Here is a 25755-nt window from a genome sequence, read left to right on the forward strand (position 1 = left end):
TCCCTATCAACACCCACAATGCCCCAGCTGCACACACCATGCCCAGCCTAAGGTGAACCAGCTTGAGACTGAATTAAGTGCTGGTGATACCACTTCAGCATATCTTGCCTTTGCACAAACTATTCCTTCAGCTGCTGAACCTATTCAAGACTCTTTGTATGCTCTTTCCCACCCTCTTCTTGCTATATCTGTTCCAATCCCAGCTGCTGACCTCTGGCCAGCTTGTCCCATTAGGTTCCTAATCAACACAGGGGTGTCCATAACCTTTATGGATCTGAAGCTGGCAGTGAGGCTGGGATGGTCAATCAAGACAGGTGCCATACAGATGAGAGTTAGATGAGAGTGAAGTTAGCTGGTAGCAAGGTGGGCCCCATAGTCATGAATATGGTTATTGGTTCATTTTCTCTAGGTGACATGATGTCATGAGCCTGCACAAAGTAGAAGGAATAAGAGATCATAGGAGAGAGTTATGTAATGAAGGCAAGCAAGATTGTTTCAGATAAGAAGGTCCAGCTGGGCCTTAAGGGATATAAATAGATTCCTGTAGAAGTATATAAAGGGGAGCTTTGTCCTCGATCTTGATCTTCTTCCCCTCGAAGATCAATATTTCATAAGTTACTTTGTGAAAGGTCCTCGAGCTCCCAGTGCTCGCTCTCGTCTTACCTTGCACCACCTTCGACATAAACTTACTCCATTAGTATATAAGCTTGCCTGATCTTCCCAAGTGAATATACCTCCGTCCTATACCATACGCCAACAGACAAGTGTCAAGAGGCATATCATACATATATCTCATTGCTTAGTTAAACTATGGCTTTCTATCTTGTCTCCAAGGCCGGACCTTGTTGGGGACAAGTCATAACACATGATGTATCAAATAAACAGTGTGGTGATGGATTTGCATGGAACATAATATGATGGTATCTTAGGGCTTAACTTCCTTGCTTGGTACAGTTTATTGGCAGATACAAACTCCCTTGTTCACCTATTGGAGGCTGGAGGTGCAAACCTATCTACATCAAGGTTGCAAAAGGAAGGCACATCTCATTCAAAGCTTGTCTCTGCTCCTAGGTTACACCACACAGGAATTCACTTGACAACTCTGCATGCTACCACACAGCAGACTCCCACAGTCTGACAGACATGCTGTGCCATCTCCAGGTGGAATTCCATGATGTTTTCTGTGATGACCTAGGTGATGTATGAAACTTCCCTACAATATCTAAATGTTAAATGAATGATAAAGGACTGGTACAGATGCTCAGCTTCCTATCTAACCAAAGTCAGATACATGATGGGGCTTACCTGGTATGGATGCTCAGCTTCCTATCTAACCAAAGTCAGATGAGGAAAGCCATCCAGTACCAAGCTACTATGGACTTATATATCTATCTATGCTCGCTACTACAAGCTAAATGATATAATCCATCCACCTCGCTAATCTATAAGCACACCATCGATGACTTGATCTGACATCATGGCCTCTTTTCTATTTACCCAATCTCCACTTCGCTACCCTTCTCTCAACACTAAAACTAAGTCAGGTATCTGCTTTGAGATTAATCTCAAACAAGGTGCCACCCCATATCATTCAGTGCCTTATTGTGTACCCAAAGCCCTGCCCCCCTGTTTCCATGAGATGTTATTAGAACATCTTAATGTGACTGTTTATAATACTCCAGTTCTCCTTGGGCCTCCCTGGTGTTCCTCATTTCTAAAGGCAATGGCAAATTCCACATGGTCTGCAATTTTCATGCCCTCAACAAGGTCAAAGTCCCTGACATGGGCCCCATGGGCAACATCCAAGATATCTTACATCATGCATTGTGAAAAGGGAAGATATTTGCTAAGTTAGACTGCAAGGATGCCTTCTTTCAAACACTCATGAAGGAGGACATCCCCAAGATGGCTATTACCACCTCCCTCAGCCTTCTGGAGCAGGTAGTCATGCTTCAAGGCATTCACAATGCACCAGCCACCCAACAGCATCATCAATGAGGCCTTACAAGAATTAACTGGAGAATGTTGTGAGGCATATGTGGATGACATTATTATCTGGGGCAATGATGCCAAGGACCTGTATGACAATATTGTGAGTGTCCTCAGTGCTCTCTTTGTTGAAGTGGTTTGTAAGCACTGTGGGTGCCTCACTGCATTTGGACAGCATTCATTGAGTGTTCGAGAGGAAATGAGGTTTGAGAAAGCATTCAAGGAGAGTGTTTGTAGAGGTGTATAATAGTTATAGTTGTCTAATGGATGCAAACTAGCACTGGTGTACATGGCGAACCAAGTTTGAGGTCAAACTGATGTTTGAGCATTTGATTCTGTGCTGATGGGTCAGATTGACATCAGTTTGACATCAGGGCAATGGAACGTCAATATGACCACAGCTTCAAATGTCAAATTGATGCATGAATGGCTTGACATCAGACTGACATCAGACTGACATCAGACTAACACACATATTGGCCCGACCAAAATTTGATATCAGTCTGACATCAAACTGATGTTGCATTTATATTCATCCATCATTTAATTAATTTTACAAGTTAATACATATACTTCAGGCAGCAAACTGATGCATATGCCTCAGCCAGCTAACGGCCAGGGAGTTGCACTGGGGTTTGAAGGTGAGGTAGCATGGTCTGACCCAATCTGCAGTCTATGAAGGACTTGTTCCATGTGGGCCTCACAGTCCTCAAACATTCATCTTGGATCAGTCAGACTCAGTGGCAGAACTTCCTGAATTAGATGAGGATTGTGAAGTGAGAGCAAGTTGATGACAAAGTTCTCATCATCCATGTGGTCGACACCAGGAGCCATCTTTGAAGTCAGTTGGCGCTCCTGCTTGTGGGGATGAAGACTTCGAACTGGACAGTTACCCTTGAGACAATCATGCCCTACTGTGAAACGAAAATGTAGAGCCTTAATGGGGAGTCAGCACTAAGACATAGGGGATGTATGAGTAGAGATCCTCATTTGTGATGAAAGGGTAATGTACTCTCCCTCATTCCTTCATATCATGGGCATGCCATGGATGGGATGGCGGATTCGTCTGAGGGTGCTGCTACTTATAGTGACTGTTCCCAGATCACCTTCTGGCAATGGCTCAATATTGTCGATGCACCCATACAGGATTTTATCCTGAAACATGTCAGAGATTAAAGCACTTGTCGGATTTACTATATTTGGCACAGACACAGCCCCTTTTTGCCATCTACTTACCCCATCCTTACAAACTACCCAATTTCCCACTTTGCACTGGTCTCTGGAAGCGGCTTTGACACTGTACAGTTTATGGTCTTTCTCGCCTGCCAAGCGAACAACTCTCCCTGGTGGCCAAGAATCGTCAACAGATGTGATGTATGATTTCAAAGTCCAGGCATACCTTTCTTGGGTTTTCTAGGAACAGACCAGCCGAGGTAAGTGCAAAGGCCGTGATCTTGTCATAGCTCTAGGATGTTATTGCTTGCTTTCCATATACCCATTTCAGTGGCAAAAAGACCACCAGTTACCAAATGGGCACATGTTCCAGCATGAGCAAACCAAGCTGCCACATCATGACTATTAGCTTGTCCATTCCCATGGATGGTGCAGCCATGAATGACACTGTTGAACTTCTCATGTCGTTCTGTAGCCTGATGGATAACTGGACCAAACCTAATCATGTCTTGCACAATATGGGAGAGATAATGGACTTTAGGTTTCTTCATAATAATGTCCAGACAGATTTCATTGAGAAGATCCTGCACATTTGCAGTCAATATCTCGAGATCATCCTAATTTCGCGTTGCATGGTGAGTCAGGTATCACTGAAACTGGAGCTCTGTTTTATGACATACTGTGTATTTGTCAACATTTTTTATTACAGGAAACCAGAGATGAGTGCCTAAAGCCGCAATGGCTAGCATCAGCTGGCAAGTTACCCTGTCTTTGGCTTTAGGGAGAATCCCGAAAAGCTGCAATGGCAGGCATTGCAACAGGAACCTGTAATGCTGCCCATTGAGGGCATGGCTGTACTGCCAAATGTATGAAGCATCACCTTTGTCAGCATCTAGGCAATGCTTTGCAGCTGAATCCAACTTAGCCACAAGGATGTCACCATGGTTCTTTGGTATCCTGGACACGCCATGTCGCCATCCGTATTTCATGATACCCAAGGAATAGGTATGCAGTAATTCGAATGGCATGTCATAGGCCAGATCGAGGCCTTAACATGGTCACCAGTTAGAAGAAACTTTTTCTATTTTGATGGTATCTTACCAGCGACATCCAACAGAGGATTCATTTTCAGGCCTGGCTGCTGGGCAAACCAATCTCTCATGATCCTGTGGATCTCATCCTTTTCTTTCTTCTTGGTCTTCAGCTTCTTGGTTTGAAGGAGGATTTTAGTCATCCTGTCACGAGCCTGCACGAAGTAGAAGAAATAAGAGATCATAGGAGAGAGTTACGTAATGAAGGAAAGCAAGATTGTTGCAGATAAGAAGGTCCAGCTGGACCTCCGAGAAAAGAACTGGACCTCCAGCTGAACCTCCAGCTGGACCTCCAACTGAACCTCCAGCTGGACCTCCGAGATAAGAACTGGGCCTCCAGCTGGACCTCCAGCTGGGCCTCAAGGGATATAAATAGATTTCTGTAGAAGTATATAAAGGGGAGCTCTGTCCTCGATCTTGATCTTCTTCCCCTCGAAGATCAATATTTCATAAGTTACTTTGCGAAAGGTCCTCGAGCTCCCAGTGCTCGCTCTCGTCTTACCTTGCACCACCTTCGACATAAACTTACTCCACTAGTATATAAGCTTGCCTGATCTTCCCAAGCGAATATACCTCTGTCCTATACCATACGCCAACAGACAAGTGTCAAGAGGTATATCATACATATATCTCATTGCTTAGTTAAACTACGGCTTTCTATCTCGTCTCCAAGGCCGGACCTTGTTGGGGACGAGTCGTAACAGTAAATATTGATCTTCCACACTTGTGGTTGGTTGGTATATATTTCAAGTACCCCACCTTCGATAGCCTCGACACCTATAACCTCATACAACTCGATATATCACATCCTATATCATGTCAGGTCCTTCCACTCGTAGTGGTCGAGCTGTGGAGAAGATTGATAAAGGCAAGGAAGTAGAACATACCCTTGATGATGACAACAACAATCCCATGGGTTCATTCAACACCAACCCTCAATCCGACCCATCTACTGCCGACAATACATCAAGCAATACCCAAACTCAACTTGAGGTGATGCGTAATCATATTGCGAGACTTGAGCAACAAAAAGAAGAGTTGATGCATAAGTTGGAAGAGAGCAAAGTTGAACGACAGATGTTAGATAATAATGAAGATAATGAGGGCCAGAACGAACAAGGATTGGATGAAGAAGACGAAGAACCTAGATCAAGCCGCAACCTGTCAGCACAGACATCATACCCAGAAGTCAAAAGGGAATACAGCCGACAACGCACCTCAGTACCCTCCAGTCGAACTCAAGAGCCAAAGATATCCCAACCCGAGTACTACCATGGGCAGTATGCCAAGCTCTCAACCTTTATCACTCAAGTAACGATGGTGATTACCCTTCAACCCTCTCGCTTTCCTACCGAGACCTCCAAAGTCCTATACGCCGGGTCGTTCCTCAGAGACACCCCATTCTTATGGTTCCAACCCTTTGTAACCATCGATCCCCAGCCCAAGTTTATGCTGGACTTCAAGAAATTTTGTGCCGAGTTAAGAAAGAATTTTGGGGATCCAGACGAGGAACAGACTGCGGAACGACAACTAAACATTGTTCGTCAGCAAGGTTCTGTATCCTCATACCTCGCAACTTTTATGCGGTATGCCACCTTGGTTCAGTGGAACGACGAAGCAAAGAAGGCTTGCTTCTACAAGGGCTTGAAGGATGACATCAAGGACGAACTCGCCAGACTACCCAAAGCCAAGTCATTCAAGAACCTCCAAGACATGGCAATCCGTATCGACAGCTGTCGATATGAACGAGTATTAGCAAAACGAGACCAACAACCAAAGGCGCCCTTTCAATGCCACCCCGAAGCGAGTACCCCCCGCACCTCTTACAATAACAACCATCCCAACAACTTCAGACGTTTCTCTGCGGCGAATAGCACGCCAATAAGGTCTACCACTACCAACACCACCTTCAATAAAGAGGTGACGCCGGCGGTCAACCTAAGGGCTGCATTTGTCCCAAGTTCAGCTAGGATAACCAGACGCGGACGTCTGACTCCAGAAGAATATCAGAGGCGCAAGGATCATAACCTCTGCCTCTATTGTGCCGACAAGAACCACCAAGTTGCCAAGTGCCCAGTGGTCCCTTCACAGCAATCCAACACTACTCTCCCTCCAAAAAACTAGATATGCTCTTGTCTGCCAATGTCGAAGAAGGTAGCCAGGAACAAGAGCGTACTACCAAACCGGCCAACACAGACTCCTGCGAAAAGTTCCAAACTCTCGAATATAATAATAGAAACAACAAAAACCAACTCACAATCGATTTTTTCGTTCACAACAATGTTTATCCAGCTTTAATCGATTCCGGTGCCTCCACCAACTTCATCGACAGAAGATTCGTCCAAACCTTTGCCTTCAAAACAACAAAAATAGAAGAGGCAATCCCTTTATACCTGTTTAACGCTGCCGGTCAGCGAACTATGATTGAAGAAGAAGTCAACATCATGATTAATTTCCAGAAACCATTCGGACACACCTTACTTCGACTCCTCGTAACCGACATCGGCTCCTACCCTATTGTTTTAGGTATCACCTGGTTACAAGAACACAATCCGTCCATCAGCTGGGAAACACTTTCCATACACCCACCTGTATCACAGACAACAAAATTAGCCATGGCCATCACTGACGGCAAATCTCCAAAAGAAAAAACCGATGCCGAAATAGTACCTAAAGAATATCATCAATACTTAGACGTATTCGACAAGAAAAGTGCCGATACACTCCCTGAACATAGGTCTTTTGACCATCATATCCCTCTCGAAAAAGGACAGAACCCACCTTTCGGTCCCATATACAATCTCTCCGAAAAAGAACTCGAAGCTCTTCGCGAATACCTTGATGAGAATCTTAAAAAAGGTTTTATCCGACCGTCCGAATCACCAGCCGGAGCGCCCATACTCTTTGTTAAAAAGAAAGACGGATCGCTTAGGATGTGTGTCGATTACCGGGGAATCAACAAGATTACCATCAAGAATCGCTATCCTCTACCATTGATTGCCGAGCTCCTAGATCGACTCAAATCAGCCAAAGTCTTCACTAAGATTGACCTACGAGGAGCCTATAATTTACTTCGCATTAAGGCAGGCGAAGAATGGAAAACAGCTTTCCGTACTCGCTACGGGCATTTCGAATATTTGGTAATGCCGTTTGGCCTCACCAATGCCCCTGCATCGTTCCAACACCTCATGAACCACAACTTCCGCGATATGCTAGACATATTCGTTATTATCTACCTAGACGACATCCTCATCTACAGCCCAGACTTGAGGACTCACCAGTCACACGTCATACAAGTCCTAGATCGCCTCCGCCAAACCCATTTATATGCCAAAGCTTCAAAGTGCGAGTTCCACCAAACCTCAGTAGAGTTCCTAGGTTTCGTTGTCAGCGATCAAGGTCTATCGATGGACACCAAGAAAGTAAAGTCTATCACGGAATGGCCGATACCCCGCAATCTCCGTGATACCCAATCCTTCCTTGGGTTCTGTAACTTCTACCGAAGGTTCATCAAGAACTACTCCAGCATCGCCAAACCCCTTATCGACCTGACCAAGAAAGACTTACCCTTTGTATGGGAAGAACCTCAACAAACATCTTTCGAAGCACTCAAAAAGAGCTTCACCTCTGTTGATCTCCTACGTCACTATGACCCGACCAAACAACTCATCCTTGAAACCGACGCCTCCGATTATGCCATCGCAGGTATTTTATCACATGAAATCGACAAGAAACTCGAACAGTTGCTTTCTTCTCTCACAAAATGTTGCCTGCCGAGTTAAACTACCCCATTCACGACAAAGAAATGTTAGCGATTGTTTCAGCATTCAAAGAATGGCGACATTACTTTGAAGGTGCCAGAGAAACCATTCGTGTCTACACCGACCACAGAAGCCTGGAGTACTTTATGACTACCAAGCAACTCAATCGACGACAGGCGCGATGGTCTGAATTCCTAGCAGATTTTGATTTCAGTATCATCTACCGACCAGGCGTACAAGGCACTAAGCCTGACGCACTCACCCGAAGACACGATTATCATCCACTCGAGAAAGGCTCTAGCCTTACCACCACTGCCAACCCTCAGAATTTCCAGACTCTCCTTCGCCCTGGACAGTACTTGGGTGCGGCCACAACCGGACTCGATCGGTTGGAAATATCTTCGCCCATCAAGTCATTGTTGAAAACCGGTCTAGAAGCCGATGAGTCAGCAAAACCATTCTTGGACAAAGCCAATCATCCCTCCGAAGCTCACCCATATACTCGAGACGACGAAGGACTCCTCAGATATGGCGAATCATTCTATGTCCCAGCCACAAATGAGTTACGCACCCTCGTCACGAAAGAATGCCATGATGCACTCATCAGTGGGCATCCCGGACGACGCAAGACTATCCAACTCGTCCGACGCCATTACTGGTGGCCAGGCCTGAAAGGCTTCGTCAATCACTATATTGATTCTTGCGACCTTTGTTGCCGAACTAAGACAAGACGTCATCAGCCCTACGGCGAACTCAAGTCTCTACCCATTCCCCCGTACCCATGGTCATCTGTATCGATGGACCTCATTGAACAACTTCCACCATCTCATGGCTACAACACCATCCTTGTGATAGTAGACCGACTCACCAAGATGGCTCTCTTTATCCCCACAACGACTAGCCTCACCGCCGAAGAACTTGCCCAATTATATGTCACCCATGTCTTCTCCAAGCATGGGATTCCGACTAGTATCGTATCAGATCGTGGATCAGAATTCACATCCCGTTTTTGGCGAGCATTCACGCAACTCCTACGCATCGAGCTCGAACTCAGCACAGCTTTTCATCCAGAAACAGATGGACAAACCGAACGAGTAAACCAGGTCTTAGAACAATATCTGCGCTTGTATACCGATTATAAGCAAAAAGAATGGGCACCGCTACTCCCAGTGGCGGAATTCACTTACAACAATACGCCCCATTCGTCCACTACCATGTCCCCCTTCTTTGCCAACAAAGGGTACCATCCCCGGGCATCGTTCACTCCCGACGACAACGCCCCTATTTTCAGCCCACCTGCCAGAGCCTCCATCACCGACTTAAGCAAGCTCCATGAACACCTCCAGATCGAAATGTCCAAAGCACAAGAGAGTGCAGCACTACAGTTTGATAAGCACCGTGCCCCGCTTCCCGAATATACCGTTGGTAACAAAGTCTGGCTATCTGCCCGTAATATCAAAACAAAAAGACCCACCAAGAAATTAGATCACCGCTATCTTGGTCCCTACACCATTATCGCGCGCGTTTCTTCCCATGCGTATCGCCTTGATTTGCCGAAATCAATGCGCATCCACGACGTCTTTCACGTCCAGTTACTCGAGAAATATATTGAGAATGAGATACCAGGACGAACACAAGTCGCACCATCACCTATCGAAGTCGAAGGTGACCTAGAATATGAAGTCGAGTGTATCCTTGATCATCGATTTCACCGAAAACGCCGCCAATTCCTTATCAAGTGGCTCGGCTACAGTGCCGAACACAACAGTTGGGAACCCGAAACCGCTCTAGAAAATGCTTCAGAGATTGTTGATCAGTACAAATCAACACACCGATTATAGGAAATCAAGTTCATAGTAACAGCCACTTTATTTGATGTTTATTGAAATTATGGTCAAAAGAAAAGAGAAAGAAAGAACAATCTACCAACAGATCAAAGTTAAGACAGACCGAACAACAAAGCCCTCTAAGAGTTAGTGTTAGTTAGATATATCTATCGTAGTTTTATAGATCTTGCTTTTGTTTTGGATCGGAAGAAGAAAGACGAATCAATGGAAAACACACCTAGATTAAGAGAAGAACGGAAAACCGAACCATCACACGGGTCCTACTCCTCGGACGAGTCCTCCCCGTCATCACGCTTCCTCTTGCGCGACATACCCAATGCCACCAGCAACTCCTCCCGAAACCTCCCCCTCATCTCTTGCCTTTGGACTTCCAGCACCTCCTCCTCCATGAGGTAGGCAATGATTGCCTGCTGGACTCCCTCAAACGCGGTAGACATGTTGGTCTCACTACATTCACACATTAGCACGTAAATCTCCATGTCTTACAAACAAGCCACTGCGCCATTCACCTCGCGCTCGAGATAGGCGACGAAACCCCCCAATCTCTTATCTACCCTACCCATCAGCTCGTACATTTTCAACCCCCGACCTAACACTCACAACATCCGAACCCCTACCCCCGCTGGCATTGTGTGAGCACCGCACACCCTTCACCGTGCACCGTCCACAAGTCGAGAATAATGAGAGGGCCCGACATTCAGCACCCACCCCACGACATTGGTCACAAGGTGAAACCACTGGTGCCCTCTGGCGCTCCTCAACCCTACGCCTCCTCTGCTCCCTGCGCAGTGCCTCCTTACGCCATTAGCTCTTCAATCGGGTCGCACACAAACCAAAGCATTTCTCCTCACCAAGTGCCGCTGCTCATATCCCTCATCCACTGCCTCCTCCCTCACCTCAACCATTTCAGACGAGACAGTTCCCTCCACATGAGCACCAAAGAATAGTTCAGCACCCTGCAAACGTGGCACTCGCGGATCCACAGGTCGAGAAAGTAAAGTCGAGTGAATATTATCACCCGCTGCCTCCATTGGTACTCTACTATCGTACATCTCGGTGGCCCATCCCATAGATGGGAAGGCGAAATCCTATTCAAAACTCAATGTCAGCACATTACAAACACGTTGTCAACATTACCACACATACTTGATCAAAGAAAATCCCAACGGAGTTGTCAGAACAACTCGGTGACCCTGCAGATGCGGCAACCACCGATACGCCATTATCCGTTATCAAATCAGCTGTATTATCACCTATCGACGCATTCTCTGCACAGAACTGTCGAATAATCCCATATGGGTCATCAAGACACCAACTGTTAACCATCGGGCTAGGCTGAAACGTAGATTCAAGCATGAAGGAAAGATCAAAGATGAATAGGCAGACAAGATTTTGTTGGGGGATAGAGAAACTTCGGTGATCCTGCACCAAATCCCCATCTTTTTATATCTCGAGAATCCTCCCACTCCCGTCTCCCCCATAACCGCCGTTCATCCAGTTGGACCTCCAGTTGGACCTCCAGTTGGACCTCCAGCTGGACTTCCAATGGACCCACAGCGCACATCCCCAATCCAAAAATGCGCTCTTATCTTCGCATATGACCGATAACACAATTTTTGGGCGATAACAGACACCCCCACTATTACTCGACGGTTCCTAGATTTTGACTCCCCAACCACAGTTTTTCGTTCTCGATAGATCATAGCATAGAAAAAATATTTACGACCAGTTCATAGACATTCGTTTCAGAGATTCACCAAGATTTCAGTTAGATTTCAGCTAGATTTCAGTTACAAGCCCACATCAGATCGAGCCACAGACGGCACGACGGAGCGACCGTCTTTAGAAGGAGGGGCGATTGTCACGAGCCTGCACGAAGTAGAAGAAATAAGAGATCATAGGAGAGAGTTACGTAATGAAGGAAAGCAAGATTGTTGCAGATAAGAAGGTCCAGCTGGACCTCCGAGAAAAGAACTGGACCTCCAGCTGAACCTCCAGCTGGACCTCCAACTGAACCTCCAGCTGGACCTCCGAGATAAGAACTGGGCCTCCAGCTGGACCTCCAGCTGGGCCTCAAGGGATATAAATAGATTTCTGTAGAAGTATATAAAGGGGAGCTCTGTCCTCGATCTTGATCTTCTTCCCCTCGAAGATCAATATTTCATAAGTTACTTTGCGAAAGGTCCTCGAGCTCCCAGTGCTCGCTCTCGTCTTACCTTGCACCACCTTCGACATAAACTTACTCCACTAGTATATAAGCTTGCCTGATCTTCCCAAGCGAATATACCTCTGTCCTATACCATACGCCAACAGACAAGTGTCAAGAGGTATATCATACATATATCTCATTGCTTAGTTAAACTACGGCTTTCTATCTCGTCTCCAAGGCCGGACCTTGTTGGGGACGAGTCGTAACACCTTCAACCTTTTCATCCCTATCTTTCCATTCATACCATCACTCCTATCGTCTGTCCTCGTTTGCAAACTCACCTTTCTACCAGACACCCTGCATGACCAGTCCTCAAGGGCTTACTGCTGCCAATGAGAATAGGTCTGTCACGAGCCTGCATGAAGTAGAAGAAATAAGAGGTCATAGGAGGGAGTTACGTAATGAAGGAAAGCAAGATTGTTACAGATACGAAGGTCCGTCCAGCTGGACCTCCGAGAAAAGAACTGGACCTCCAACTGAACCTCCAGCTGGACCTCCGAGATAAGAACTGGACCTCCAGCTGAACCTCCAGCTGGGCGTCAAGGGGTATAAATAGATTTCTGTAGAAGTATATAAAGGGGAGCTTTGTCCTCGATCTTGATCTTCTTCCCCTCGAAGATCAATATTTCATAAGTTACTTTGCGAAAGGTCCTCGAGCTCCCAGTGCTCGCTCTCGTCTTACCTTGCACCACCTTCGACATAAACTTACTCCACTAGTATATAAGCTTGCCTGATCTTCCCAAGCGAATATACCTCCGTCCTATACCATACGCCAACAGACAAGTGTCAAGAGGTATATCATACATATATCTCATTGCTTAGTTAAACTACGGCTTTCTATCTCGTCTCCAAGGCCGGATCTTGTTGGGGACGAGTCGTAACAAGGTCCTAGATCCATGATGACCACCGTACTGTCCCCAGTCCTGACCACTGTAGCCTCCACCGTAAGGATAGCTTCCAAAACCTTGTTGTTGCTGGCCCTGCTGCCCTTGCTGTTGGGCCTGAATGGCGGTGGGTTGGTTAGGCGCCCGCTGCGCTTGGGCCACGCCAGCACCATCGGCACCAGTGGCACCAGAGGTAGCGGTAGCGTTGGCATTGGAAGCGGTGGAGTTGGAGCCAGAGGAGGTAAGCAGTCTTCAGAGGCGTTGGAGGCTTGAGGCCGAGCACTGCCAGCTTGGGCGTTGTTCATTCCTAAAAAGCCGTGAAGACCCTGGGAGCCGTAAGTAGGTACCACCGATAGCGCTTTGTCCTTGAGCAGGAGGTTGGCCGGCGGACTGAACGGGCTTGGAGTCGTACCTGCCCAGACTGCCAAAGGACTCTTCATTGTTGAAAGCAGGGTATGAAGGAGGAGCGCCGTAAGGAGATTGTGTGCTGGACCTGCACTGCCCATAATGTAAACCATACATACGACCATTAACAGTGGTGGTTTTAACAGTTTCTCTACAGAACTTCGCACATATTCTTTTGTAATACTTTCATCGATGGTGATTGACCCCTGAGCATTTTATAATACATCGTAACGTATCTAACATGTTATAGCAAATACACACATTGTATACTCCGTGCTTGGACTAGCTATATTGATGTTGCCTGTCGCCACCCTCCATTAATATTCATTAACCTCTTCGTTGAGTGAATGTCTGCGAAGGTCCTTGTTAGCCGGATCAAGGCATCAGAGCGTAATAAACCCTAAGAAAGTCTCATCCCACCTCTAAATCATCCTTTGTTGCTACAGCCAACACCCAGTTTCGCTCCGTATCTGTCACTGTCATCGCCACAAATTAGCTTGTAGTCCTTTCTGCAATGCTTCAATTGAGCTCACCCAATGCGAAATCAATTCTTCTAGATCTAAAAAATTCTTCCAACTCTTCCAGAGGCGTCAACGGTGATATCACGGTATAAGGGTGAGATCGGCTGGATAAAGAAAAGTGGATCATTCGGCTCGCTACACATACCAGGAACTTCATAAGTATTCCAATGACCTTTTTCGTCCCAATTGTTTTACTTACACACAGGCTCATCCCCATTGACCTTGTTGTTTTTAAACTGGTCTTTGATCGAAGGAATATCGAGGTATCCTATAGGCCGTCGCTTGGCATTGAGGATACTATTCAAGGTTAATCGAGGTTATGTTAAGAGTACGCAACTCACGGCAGGTGATCGAACTCTCTGTCGTATGCTGCTTCTAACGCTTTGAGCAATGGAGCATCCCCGGGAAGACAAAAGGCGGGTGGGAGCTGCAAGTCCTGAATACGAGATCAGTCTCTTTGTAGAAGCGCATGGGAAGATCGCGAATGCGCACCTCCACACAGGCTCCACGGTAGTCATGAGCAACTGGTTTGGGGGTAGCTTCTTTGTCCATTTTGAGCTTGAGATCAATGATTGATTGCTAGTTTAAGGTCCGTCAATAGGCGTCAGGATAATATCATGGAAGATGGTCTAGAAGATTTGGACGAATGCTTGTTGATGTTGACAGATGGGCTTTGGCGGGGGCCCTAGCATCATGTGCACACACTAGGCACGAGCAAGACACGTCACAACCGGTGACGACAACACCATCATCAAACTGAACCTATTTGCTCCCGCCGGTGCTATAAACAGCGTTATAAAAAGAGCTTGCATCGTTTACAGGCGTTAGACTGCAATTGTAACATTGAAAAGCTTTGTTCTTGTAGCTCCTGAACCAGCACACAAGGGCAGATAACTTGTACAGTGAACATAAACGTAAAGCAGAACAGTACAATGCATATGGTAACATATGTATCTTCTCTAGTATCCCTTACAATCCCTTACAACGCTCCCGAACATCCATCTAGTTGATAGACAGATCAAAACACCATCAATAGCCAACATTGCAGCCTTTAGGCTGGAAAATCAGGGCCATGGAGTCTCAGCCGCCATTTCAGTTCCCGGCAAGGACCCAATCAAAGCCCTGTTTGCCTATCCCAGCATTACTTTTAAATCTGTCATAGCTTGCCTGTTCTATTCTCCTAGCAATAATCTTTGTCGGGAATCCTGAGACGAGCATGGCCCTTTGCCGGAAAAGGGTGGTATTATCGGGCCGTGGTGTATAAGTAATATGCTCTAGGCATGAACTGAACAATAGCGGCGTGAGCATGAATTGTATGGGCTGTAGCAGATTGAAGCCAACGCACATGTACTGAGCAAGATTCAAATTTACCGACATGCTTGTGGCCGAAGTTTCTGATGGGTCTATGAATACGACCTCTCGCACATATGCTACTGGAGGGAGATGAAACAGCTACAAAGACAATGTACGACGACATCAGTACAACTATCTCGAGCGATTTCCAAGAAGAGCCCACCTTGGTAACCCATTTTGGTGCTCCTTGCTGAACCCCTATCAGTCTTTCTGACCTTAAAATTCCTGTCTCTGGATCTATTGACCGCTCCATCGTGTCGACCGAGTAGACATGGGTCGCGAACGGATTTGGGTACTTTCGGTGAAGCAAGTTGAGCGTGTGGCTCGCCGGGTAACTATCGAATATCAGTCAGACACAGCATAGGAAAACAATGGTTTTACTCACTTATATACAAGGTCATTCTCGAATACCTTCATGATGCATAAGCATAATGTGTTCGGTGGAAAATTGAACGTAAGTCGAAATGGTTTTTCTATGGTATCGCCGTCATTCTCGGGCGCTTGGCGCGCTGACGTCGGTGCATCCGATCGATGTTTTCTGTCCCTATCTGGAGCCCTCCGCTGGTTTCAACAACGCCAGACCTCAAAATTCTTTACACTCTTTAACCATCTCCTCATTTTCCTTGCGCATCCGCCTCACCTTTATAATACTCAAGCCAGTATGCTACGCCAGCCTGGAACCCAGATCAAGTGTGTGGGATATAGAACATTGGAACCAGTTATATCAACAAGATCGCTGATGTGTCTTTGTAGGCTTACAAACGTCAGCATTGTGCGTATGAAGAAAGGGGGCAAGAGATTTGAGGTGAGTTTTGCAGTTCAAGAATTAAAAACATCCTTGATCAGTCAGTAGATTGCTTGCTATCAAAATAAAGTCTCGGAATTCCGGTCTGGAGTGTAAGCGCCAAAGAGCCCGCATTACCATCGTCTTGAGGTCTGACCCTAAAACAGCGAGAATGATCTTTCCGAGGTCCTTCAGATTGAACAGGTTTTTACCAACGTTCCCAAAGGTTTAGTTGCCAAGAAGGAAGACTGGTCCAAATGTTTTGGCACGGATGATATGGCTAAAGTGATTGAAGAGGTACTTAAAACGAATTTCGCCATGACGATTGGCTAAAGCACAGCATAGATCTTGAAAAAAGGTGAACTTCAAATCAACAATCTCGAAAGGACGCAACATCTCTCATCCCTTTCCCGTGAAATTGCGACCATCGTCTCTGAAATGACTGTCGATCCCAGCACCTCTCGGAAACACACTGTTGGTATGGTTGAGAAAGCTATGGCAGAAGTAGGGTTCAGCGTCCGAGCCGATAGACCTGCCAAAGCGCAAGCTTTGGAATTGATCAAGAAACTTGGTGAAGGGGATGTCTTACCGGTTCGAAGAGTGAGGATGAGAGTACGGATAACTATGCCTGGGAAGGATGCCAAGAGATGCAAGGACAAAATTGTTGCCGAATGTGATGAGGTGGAGGAGGAGGATATGGGTATGGAATGGGAAGCGGTAAATGAGTCTTACGGTTCAGAACGTGAACTAATTGATTGCGTCTTAGATTGTACAAATCAACCCTAGTACCTTCAGGACATTGACAGATTTGGTCAACAACGAAACCAAAGGGAAGGGAAGGGTAGAATCCATGGGAAGCGTTGGAAATTAGATTGTCTTGCACCTATCAAATATGTATCACATCATTCAAAATAATGTATACCCCTGTAATTGTATATCCTGTGTGACGCCTGCGATATACACACTGTATATCAGAATACTGTCCACACTCTGCAGAAATTTTGTTTTTACATTGACTTTGATCTTCATCCAGTTTTGATAATGCAATGGTAATACAATATACAGATTTATCCAAAGTACAAAATATTTATTCCGCACCCTTCACGTTGAAGAAAACCTTCCACCACGGCCTTCGAATACCCTGCTCTGCGTTGTGAATCGCGTTTCTCGCTCGTGTGTAAAACAGTTCATCGTTGGGAGGAGTAAGAAGAGATTTCGATAAGGGATACTACGTATACACTTTCGAATCAGGGTTGCTACCATGAATGAAGGACATTAGACGTACGTCTTGCATAGCATTTCCAGCCTTCAGCCTTTCCACAGCAGCCTTAAACTGCATTAAACGCTGCTGCTGTCCGGCTTCCCGCAATGCTCCAAGAGTTGCTTGGCTAGAGTTTGCTTGAAAAGAAGTAGAAGTGGCGTCGGATGTGAGTGTACGGTCGAGGATTGATATCCAGGCTTCTGAGATCTGTGTGGGTTCGGAGAGCGGAGAGCGAGGGAAGGATCTAACGATAGGTTTAAGCTGGGAGATGCGCTTTGCGATGGGAGACATCATATTAGATAGTGCCCGAGATGTCGTTTTAAAAAAAGCCGTTGTAAAAAGTAGATGGATGCGAGGATAGAGGTGAAAACAAGAAATTTGAGATATCTGCGTGAGTTGCGAACCAACAATAATTTGATCCTACTCATTCCCATTTTACTTTGCACAAATCCCACTTGTTTGTAGGCTCACTGTTTCTCACTTTTCTTTATATCCTATACCTCACCCCATTTTCATCATGGCCATCTCTATCGCAGACATCGCTCAACGGACAATTGTCCTCACCTCCATCGGTCTCACAGTACGTCCAATCTCTATACCCCCGTAATTTTCCGTATCTTTCGAGCTCATTTCTTTCTCCAACAGATCTATGGAGGAGTCCTTACAGCACACGGTATTGGATATCGAGCTTTAAGAACACGAGGGGTATGTCAATTATCTTGTTGTGGTTTTTAATTGAGTATTAATTTGTGTCATCGCCACCAGTACTTTGGTGGACCTCCTGAGGTATGTCACTCTTAGCAAAGAAGTTACTGTGAGCTTTGGCAACTGAATGGTTGATTGCTGATTGTTGCATCACTACATAGCCCTCGAAGCCTTTAGAATCTCAAAGTTCTGTACCAACACAACCATCATAGGCGTTTGTCAACCACTAGGCGTTTGGTCTCATATGCACTTCTCCTTCCCTCCATTAGCTGGCTATCCTTCCCTGCCATCATTTGGTTGCCATCTCGAAAGGCAGAGCTCAAAGTTGACTTTGAGAGATTTACTGCGAAATAATCACTTTAAGCTACATCCTTTTGCGGGAAATTGAACATATACACCTTCCTTTGACAAGCCATATCAAAGGAGCCGAGGCAAATTGTATGGTCAGGAGCAGCATTTGGCTGTAGAGAGTGCCATTTTAGGAGCCGTCCTTCTCTTTTTCGCATCAGTCATTTCACGGGAAGGATGATCTTTGATGTCTCGATTCCTATTCTACAACTCATAACTATCCACAGTTTTTGAACACAACGTCGCTACTAATTTCGCTAGGTTAGGTTTGCTCGATACAGCTCGAGGAGCATGTCTACTTCCATCGACGATACGAATGCGAACTTTGGATGGTTTGGGACCACATGGTAAATGAGCTGCGTGATGTACTGGAGTTATATCTAATGTGCCTCTTTAGGTCGACCAATCACACTGGTAGGTAATTGATCATGATGACTTCGGCTCCTATAGCCGCTGACTGTATCACGCCAAGTCGACCGTATGGCGGGCGACTATTATGATGGTGTGAGTACAGTGTAATCTGATCTGCAAATATCTGGCTGACCTTGCTTTCTGTGATGTAGACTTTGTGGGTGTTACCGACTGGTGGTGTGCTCAATCACTGACTTCTAACCAGCCATTCATCTACAAACAATGCACGTGCTCTCATCCCCTTCTTAAATATTTGCTAATGAGACATCGCAGGGAGATTACGCAATTATCGCCTGGCGTGGGACGGATATTACTCTTTACGGAGCCAGACGAAATAAGTAAGCTCCGGTATTTTATCTCCTCATATACTGGCTAACAGGCGAATTGTCAGTCATGTCAGTTTTTCTTTTATGTCTCGAATATTTTTCTTTATTCCAATATCCCAGCTGACAAGCTGCTATGTAGGGTATTTATGGGATATCGGTGGACTCAAGAGACACACAATATTACTCAGGATACTCTGAAAAATCAACGTTCCAGCAAGTCTTATATGCAACAAGCGGGCTTGAAGAAGGCGATCATATATTAAAAGTCAGCAATGAGAATGCTCGGAATACAGATGAATATCCCAGTTATATCTGGTTAGATGTCGATTACGTTGCGGTCACAGGTTCATTGTAAGTTACGCTTGCTTTATAAAAGCACTTCTTTGTTTCTGTCCATTCATCACTTCCGTAGGACAAATGCTGCCTCAATGGCATTTAGTGCCATCGCAATGACAACGTCCACTATGACAACTATCACCTCATCCAGCTTGATTGCATCATCCTCAGCATCCTCGATATCCTCATCTATCCCGTCATCCATTTCCATACCATCGTCATCCGCTGCTCCAACCTCAGCAGAATCCTCCTTCATCGCACAAGAGACGCCATCGTCGTCGTCATCTCCGCCCTCATCATCAGACTTTCTTGCGTCAATGGCCTTTTCGACGACCATGAATGGGGAACAGTCGCTAACAGCACAGCCTTCCCCTGGAAATACACCGACTTCGAAATCCTACCAGTCAGTCGCGTTGACCCAGTCTTTCGACCCTCAGTCCACAGGTACACCTTTCACCGCTGCTATTAATTCCCAGACTGGGGGCAGTACAGTTGCTTCAGGTGAAAGCGATAATGATTCAACCACACACAAGTAAATCATTAATCTTCTCGAAGCACTAGACAATCAAACTAACATGTATATGATACAGAACGACAACAGTAGCTGTTTCTGTTGCTGTGATTGTGATAGCATTTATCGTGATCATTGCTATCGCTGGTCTCTGGTTGTGGAGGCGGAGGAGGAGAAGGATGTATGAAGAGGATGAAGATGAAGATGAACGAGGTCGGTTTTCCATTCTAAAAATGGTTAATAAATACTAAGACCCTTTGAACTAAAAACTGTGATTTTTGCACAGATTACCTAACGCCTGCTTGGAGATAATTAAGAGGCTTCAACGTTTTACCTGGTGTAAGAATGGGCTCGTGAGAGAGGCCTTTCCTTAATGGCTGCTCACGTGATGGTCAACTGTTTAATCTTGCCATCTTTTCGATCAATGGTTACATGTGAATGCACTTAATTCTTTGATAATCTTAGTTTTTTTCTTTTCATTATGCCTCATAATTCCGCTTGCGAGCCAAATTACGCCTTATTTATGACCGAAACATACCTGGGCAGTATTTTATACCAAAAGAAAACCTACAAGCGCACATGGCTATGAAGTGCCATGAAGTGCTATTCATTAGAGGACATAGCTCTCTTTTGTGCTGTCCTGGGAGCTAATTTCCTTCTTTCAGGAGGGGATGAGCAAGTCTTCCCATATTGCATTGTATATATATCCAGGAAACTTGATGGAATCGAGAGCACCCTTGATGCTCAGATGGAGGGCCCTCAAAAGGACCAGTAAAACATGGACGACAAGAATTCCTTTTCCTACTAGTCAGTCGCACAGAAGCAGCACCATTCTCTCTTAACGTGGTTTCCCAAAGCTTCTGGAATGTTTCGACTGACCAAGAAGAAGGCAGCTGAGGAAAATTTTAAATGAGCACTGAGCAGTCCCAAAGCTTGAATCATTGGGCCAAAGGGTAGAAACAGGGGAATGATAATACATTTTCTGTAAAAAGTACAACATCACTGGTCTTATGCTAGGTAGAACACAATTGAATATTGCAAGACGAGATGGCTGATGGTCGCATGATGCTGCAATTGTCTATGAAGTTTGGTTTTATGTCAGCGTTGAAGAATTTTGTCCTTGCACTGTAGCTTCAGCAGCAGCTGCAGCTAATTTAGCTTCCTTCTTGGCTCGCGCATTTGCTTTCAGCTTTTCGAACTGCGACCAAATCAACTTCCAGTCGCGCTCCAGAGATTAGGCAAATCAGACCCACCTTTCCTTTGTACTTTTCAATATGGTTTTTCTGCTTCTCTGATTCAAGCTTTAGGGTCTTAACTTCCTCCTCCAATTCTTTGATCCTCTTGCGCAAGGCTGAAGCGGTATGTCAGGACATTTCGTCGCTTTGAATGATGTGCAGAGAACTGACTCGTGCTATCCGATCCTGGCCCATCCTTCAACCCAGGAACACTGCTAATCGGACTTCCATCCATCCTCGGCGCTCTAGCCGGTATTATAGATCCCGCCATGACTTGACTGCGCCACAGCTCTTGTCCTTGTTTGGCCCGAGCAGCTTCCTTCTTTACACCTGCCATGGCTGCCAAAAACTTCTTATCCCGCTCTTCTAGCTGAATCTTGAGAAGGCGGTTGGTCTGTTCTAGAGATTGAGTGTGCGAAGCAAGGGTATCGAGGGAATGCCGTAAAGATGTATTTTCCAGGGCCAATTCCTCTGGCGTTTTGGCTAAAGGGGCTCTACATTGGTATGTCAGCACTGTGTGGCGGACTTGTACATCAGTATTAACGCACGGGTTACCACGAGGTTTATCCCCATCCTCGGATCCCTCGGGTGTCATCTTGCCCTTTGGATGAACCAGATAAAAGGAATCAGTAGGTGATGGTGATTCTTCCTTTCTCTTCTTTTCTTTGCCACTCTTACTATTCCCCTTTTCCTGCGGCTTTTTCGGTTGCGGAGCGGCTGAACTCAGTGTATCAAGAGGTGCACTGGCAAACGCGATGGGGTTAGAGATATCCTCCAGCATATTATCCAGCATTGCCCAAAAGCGATTGAATGGGTCGGTTATATCCGGGGGGGCGCCAAAATGTACATAAGATTCCTCAGGCGCTTCGGAAGATGACGAAGATGATTGTAAAGGTGACGGAGCATCGGATGGCGAGAGAATGGAAGCGGAATTTGGCTGAGAACCGGACGGATTTGGAGGAGGCCTATATGCGAATGGTGGTACCTCTCGAGTATGTGATAAGTGCTGCGAGGCTTAAGCCTTATGAGCTTGGTCCATGAGAGGAAGGGACGGAAAACCTACTCGAATCAACCCGTAGCGATGTCATTCCGCCGGCGACCTGTTTGTTATCAGGGAGATAGCCTCTGGCAGGTGAGCCTTCCGAGAAATGTCGCCGGTTTGGAGGGATCCCAGCAAGTCGCGTATTCACAGGAGTGGCCATTTTCCCTTTGGCGGCAATACTGATCCTCCGCTCGAGATCCCTTGCAAGCTTGCGATGCTGCGTTGTCAACAGCTTCAAAGTCACCTTCGTACCCTCATCGACATCCAAATCACCAGCAGAAGCTTCAAATAAACTGGCTGCTTCTCTGTAAGCCTGTAGGGCCTGGTTCATTGCTTGGGGCGACGGTTGATCGGAATCTAAAAGGCTAGATGCTTGGGCTGAGAGAGCATGGGCGCGCTGCAGAGGATTTCTAACAGAGGATGAATTTGACATGTCGTTCTAAGGCATACCTCCTTCAGCAAGCGAGAAGGGAAAGTCGATGGATTGAGATAATAGCAATCGAAGAAAGCCGACTGAAATATGCAGAGAACTGAAAGCGAAGGCGAACGAAATGCCGTTGCCGCTTCCATGACGACGACGAGAAGAGGAGGAATCCTCCTCCCCACGTCATCGCTTTTTAATCCACGTCATAATTAAGTAATAATAATAATAATAAATAAAACAGCAGAAAGCGTAAAAAGAGTAAAAACATGCTATACAAGTGTGTTGTCTCCCACCATGGTAATAACTAGGCACTCTCCAGAGTGGTACTCAAAGCGAACAGGATGGGGCGTCAGTCTGGTGGTTTGACATTTACTAGTTATGGGCTTGATTCCATTGTTTTTTTGAGTGGGGGAGCTGCTATGTAACACAAACAACAACTTCGAATTCGCCTGCTGTACGAGGTGCGAACAAACTTTCATAACAAATACGCCAGATTTTGATACTCGGTCAAGTCCTTATGGACGATTGTGGTCTGAAAACCTTGAACGTATCCAAGTTCAATCCAGATTATTATGTGCGGTCTCACACTCTCCATCAGATCCCTTTCCACCGACCATCCCAGAGCATCTCTGCTCGACGCCTTTCAATCCACAATCACATGTCGAGGGCCAGACACACAGGGGTCATATACGCACATTGTGAAGGGCAAGTCTGGTGCGGAAATAGAAATTACCCTGAGTGCGAGCGTCCTCGGACTTCGAGGAGAACTGACGGCTCAGCCACTGGTTGGAAAAAGAGGAGTTTTGGGATGGAATGGACAGGTGTTTGAGGGACTACCAGTGGAAAAGGATGCGAACGATACGCGCAAGATATTTGAGAAACTGGAAGAGGGAGCTGAGTTCCAAAGTGTCCTGAAGGATATTGAAGGGCCATTTGCTTGCATATATCTAGACGTGAGTATTTCGCATTTAATTCTTATCTACTAGGCGACTGACCCGCTCTCAGTTGACATCTTCTACACTGTACTATCAACTAGATCCCTTGTCGCGTCGCTCGCTACTCGTATATCCCCAAAGATCCGGCAATGATACCGCATCCGACATGTTCATACTCAGCTCTTGCAGCTGCGGGCTGGCGCGTGAGGCCGGGCTAGAGATGCGAGCTTTGTTGGGTGGTGAAGGAGGTATCATTCGATTGGATCAAGTCCAAGTCCTCGAGGATGGGACAGTCAGTACGCCTTTCAGACTTCTTCTTCTCAGCTAACCGATATACAGGTGGACCTGTGGAATGCTCTCATCACGACCAACAACTTCGACCTTCCTGAAAGCTCGTCTACACCGTGGGTGAGTGTCAGCAGTTACTCTGTCTCAAGGCTTGACTCCTGCTGTAAGATTAACTCGTATCATCAGACTAGGGTTGCGCCAATTAACAGCGTCCTTCCTCTTTCACACCTCACAGACGATGGCCCATTCATCCACGACGCCGTCGACTCGTTTGTCGACCATCTCCAAGCTAGTGTGCGACGTCGAGTAGAGAACATACCCGACTTGGCACCTGGGTGAGTCTATTTGCTTCGGCTCATATACAAAGCTGATGGGTGATGTAGAGAAGCCAAGGTAGCCGTCCTTTTCTCAGGGGGGATTGACTGTACATTCCTCGCCTATCTTCTCCATCAGTGCCTACCACTGTCGGATCCTATCGATCTCATTAACGTATCCTTCGCTCCTTCCCCCAAACCCCAACTTGCCAACGGAAAAGGCAAAAGCAAACACGAAGCACCAGGAGTGGGAGGGGATGTTTATGCTGTACCTGATCGGCTGTCGGGCTTGGAAGCCGTCGAAGAGTTGAGGAGCATTTGCAAAGGGAGAGAATGGAGATTTGTGGAAGTGAATGTACCTTATGAAGTGAGTTTAGATTAAAAGGCAAGATCAAGTTGATGCTGACGCTCTGGACAGGAGGCTAGGGAGCATAGAGCGAGAGTGGTGGAGCTCATGTATCCCTCAGTGACGGAGATGGATTTGGTACGTTGTCTCAGTCCCATCGCATTCCACAAACGTCGCTGACCAAAACTCAAGTCTCTAGCCTATCCATTATACTTTGCATCACTCGGTAAGGGATCAATCGTAGTGGAAAATGGGAACAAAAGGCCGTATCAGGTGAAGGCAAAAGTCTACATCTCCGGTCTGGGTGCGGACGAGTAAGTCTACATCGAAATGGGACAAGCTGACTTGCATAGGCAACTGGGAGGCTATTCACGGCACCGACATGCTTTCAACCAAGCCGGATGGCAGGGCCTCATCGACGAAGTGCGTATCTACTTTCTTCCGCGCCGCTCGAAGAAAAATTGACTAACAAAATACATATAATATAGACACAAATGGATCTCACCCGTCTGCCTACACGCAATTTATCTCGAGATGACCGCCTCATTTCCTCACACGCCCGGGACGCACGATATCCCTACCTCTCACTCTCTTTCATCGCCCACCTCTCTTCCCTACCTATCTGGCTCAAGTGTGATCTCCGCCTTCCACCTGGCCGCGGAGATAAACGATTACTGCGATTAGCGGTGGAAAGAGTAGGGCTGAGCAAGACTGGAAGGAGAGTAAAGAGGGCGATGCAGTTTGGGACGAGAAGTGCAAAAGTCGGTGGGAGTGGGAGTGGAGTCAAGGGCCCAAAGGCTGGAGAGAGGCGGGTGGAGTGGATTTGAGACATAGTGTTTCGTTGTAGGGTCTGTTTCCTTTTAGGTATGGAAACTTGTAAACGCAACATCTACTTGTCTTCCTTGCGTACTATCTTCACCCCTTCTTTATGATACAGAACTCATCTACAAGTTGGTCCCTGACAAACCGTTTTCCTACTCATCCTTCGCTTCCTAATTATCTAAAGATTCAGGCCTTGACGAAACCAGTTCATATGGAGGCTCTTCGTGAAGCGTTCGAAACGCAATCAGGAATCAGGGAGATCTATTCCGAATCATTGCGAATGTTGTGTGAGCTGCAGCCTGCTGCGGTCAATCTATAAGGACAAAGAGATCCTTCAAAAGACTATTATACATCCCTTTAACTAGAGATACGGTCGCACTTCAAATACCTTGATCTGGGGCCATTAACAAGCTATCACGGTTTAGCTCGCAGAG

General features: G+C 46.2%; 9 protein-coding genes; 5 read left to right on the forward strand and 4 right to left on the reverse strand.

The window, feature by feature from the left end:
- Positions 1–13300: 13300 nt before the first annotated feature.
- On the reverse strand, positions 13301–14559 carry CNAG_06879 (hypothetical protein). XM_012192602.1 has 6 exons: positions 14373–14559; positions 14222–14316; positions 14080–14177; positions 13893–14015; positions 13780–13835; positions 13301–13710 (listed from the first exon to the last, which is right to left on the reverse strand). The coding sequence occupies exons 1-6, from the start codon at positions 14430–14432 to the stop codon at positions 13687–13689; spliced, it is 456 nt and encodes a 151-aa protein (XP_012047992.1). The 5' UTR covers positions 14433–14559; the 3' UTR covers positions 13301–13686.
- Positions 14560–14793: 234 nt separating this feature from the next.
- CNAG_06880 (mitochondrial protein) lies at positions 14794–15741 on the reverse strand. XM_012192934.1 has 4 exons: positions 15619–15741; positions 15397–15568; positions 15226–15332; positions 14794–15165 (listed from the first exon to the last, which is right to left on the reverse strand). The coding sequence occupies exons 1-4, from the start codon at positions 15648–15650 to the stop codon at positions 14973–14975; spliced, it is 504 nt and encodes a 167-aa protein (XP_012048324.1). The 5' UTR covers positions 15651–15741; the 3' UTR covers positions 14794–14972.
- A 69-nt stretch (positions 15742–15810) lies between these two features.
- Positions 15811–17040, forward strand: CNAG_06881 (SBDS family rRNA metabolism protein). XM_012192935.1 has 6 exons: positions 15811–15923; positions 15987–16038; positions 16087–16130; positions 16185–16314; positions 16363–16734; positions 16784–17040. The coding sequence occupies exons 1-6, from the start codon at positions 15895–15897 to the stop codon at positions 16886–16888; spliced, it is 732 nt and encodes a 243-aa protein (XP_012048325.1). The 5' UTR covers positions 15811–15894; the 3' UTR covers positions 16889–17040.
- Positions 16964–17687, reverse strand: CNAG_06882 (hypothetical protein). XM_012192603.1 has 2 exons: positions 17303–17687; positions 16964–17245 (listed from the first exon to the last, which is right to left on the reverse strand). The coding sequence occupies exons 1-2, from the start codon at positions 17570–17572 to the stop codon at positions 17105–17107; spliced, it is 411 nt and encodes a 136-aa protein (XP_012047993.1). The 5' UTR covers positions 17573–17687; the 3' UTR covers positions 16964–17104.
- A 3-nt stretch (positions 17688–17690) lies between these two features.
- CNAG_07576 (hypothetical protein) lies at positions 17691–18252 on the forward strand. XM_012193029.1 has 4 exons: positions 17691–17858; positions 17924–17983; positions 18044–18064; positions 18145–18252. Exons 1-4 carry the CDS (start codon positions 17796–17798, stop codon positions 18193–18195), a joined length of 195 nt encoding a protein of 64 aa, XP_012048419.1. The 5' UTR covers positions 17691–17795; the 3' UTR covers positions 18196–18252.
- A 370-nt stretch (positions 18253–18622) lies between these two features.
- On the forward strand, positions 18623–19080 carry CNAG_07577 (hypothetical protein; the record flags this gene model as incomplete). Its single annotated transcript, XM_012193030.1, has 5 exons — positions 18623–18678; positions 18729–18745; positions 18804–18835; positions 18895–18919; positions 19016–19080. 5 exons carry the CDS (start codon positions 18623–18625, stop codon positions 19078–19080), a joined length of 195 nt encoding a protein of 64 aa, XP_012048420.1.
- Positions 19081–19136: 56 nt separating this feature from the next.
- On the forward strand, positions 19137–20335 carry CNAG_07578 (hypothetical protein). The gene is made up of 5 exons (XM_012192604.1): position 19137; positions 19208–19419; positions 19481–19936; positions 19995–20128; positions 20202–20335. The coding sequence occupies exons 3-5, from the start codon at positions 19497–19499 to the stop codon at positions 20225–20227; spliced, it is 600 nt and encodes a 199-aa protein (XP_012047994.1). The 5' UTR covers position 19137; positions 19208–19419; positions 19481–19496; the 3' UTR covers positions 20228–20335.
- A 532-nt stretch (positions 20336–20867) lies between these two features.
- Positions 20868–22732, reverse strand: CNAG_06884 (hypothetical protein). XM_012192936.1 has 5 exons: positions 22214–22732; positions 21699–22164; positions 21322–21644; positions 21169–21266; positions 20868–21113 (listed from the first exon to the last, which is right to left on the reverse strand). Exons 1-5 carry the CDS (start codon positions 22623–22625, stop codon positions 21009–21011), a joined length of 1404 nt encoding a protein of 467 aa, XP_012048326.1. The 5' UTR covers positions 22626–22732; the 3' UTR covers positions 20868–21008.
- Positions 22733–22900: 168 nt separating this feature from the next.
- CNAG_07579 (cytoplasmic protein) lies at positions 22901–25732 on the forward strand. XM_012192605.1 has 9 exons: positions 22901–23569; positions 23622–23843; positions 23891–23959; positions 24026–24174; positions 24223–24520; positions 24572–24637; positions 24692–24813; positions 24853–24922; positions 24988–25732. The coding sequence occupies exons 1-9, from the start codon at positions 23189–23191 to the stop codon at positions 25324–25326; spliced, it is 1716 nt and encodes a 571-aa protein (XP_012047995.1). The 5' UTR covers positions 22901–23188; the 3' UTR covers positions 25327–25732.
- Positions 25733–25755: the final 23 nt, after the last annotated feature.

Source organism: Cryptococcus neoformans, chromosome 3 (assembly GCF_000149245.1).
Source record: "Cryptococcus neoformans var. grubii H99 chromosome 3, complete sequence".
Lineage (NCBI taxonomy): Eukaryota > Fungi > Basidiomycota > Tremellomycetes > Tremellales > Cryptococcaceae > Cryptococcus > Cryptococcus neoformans.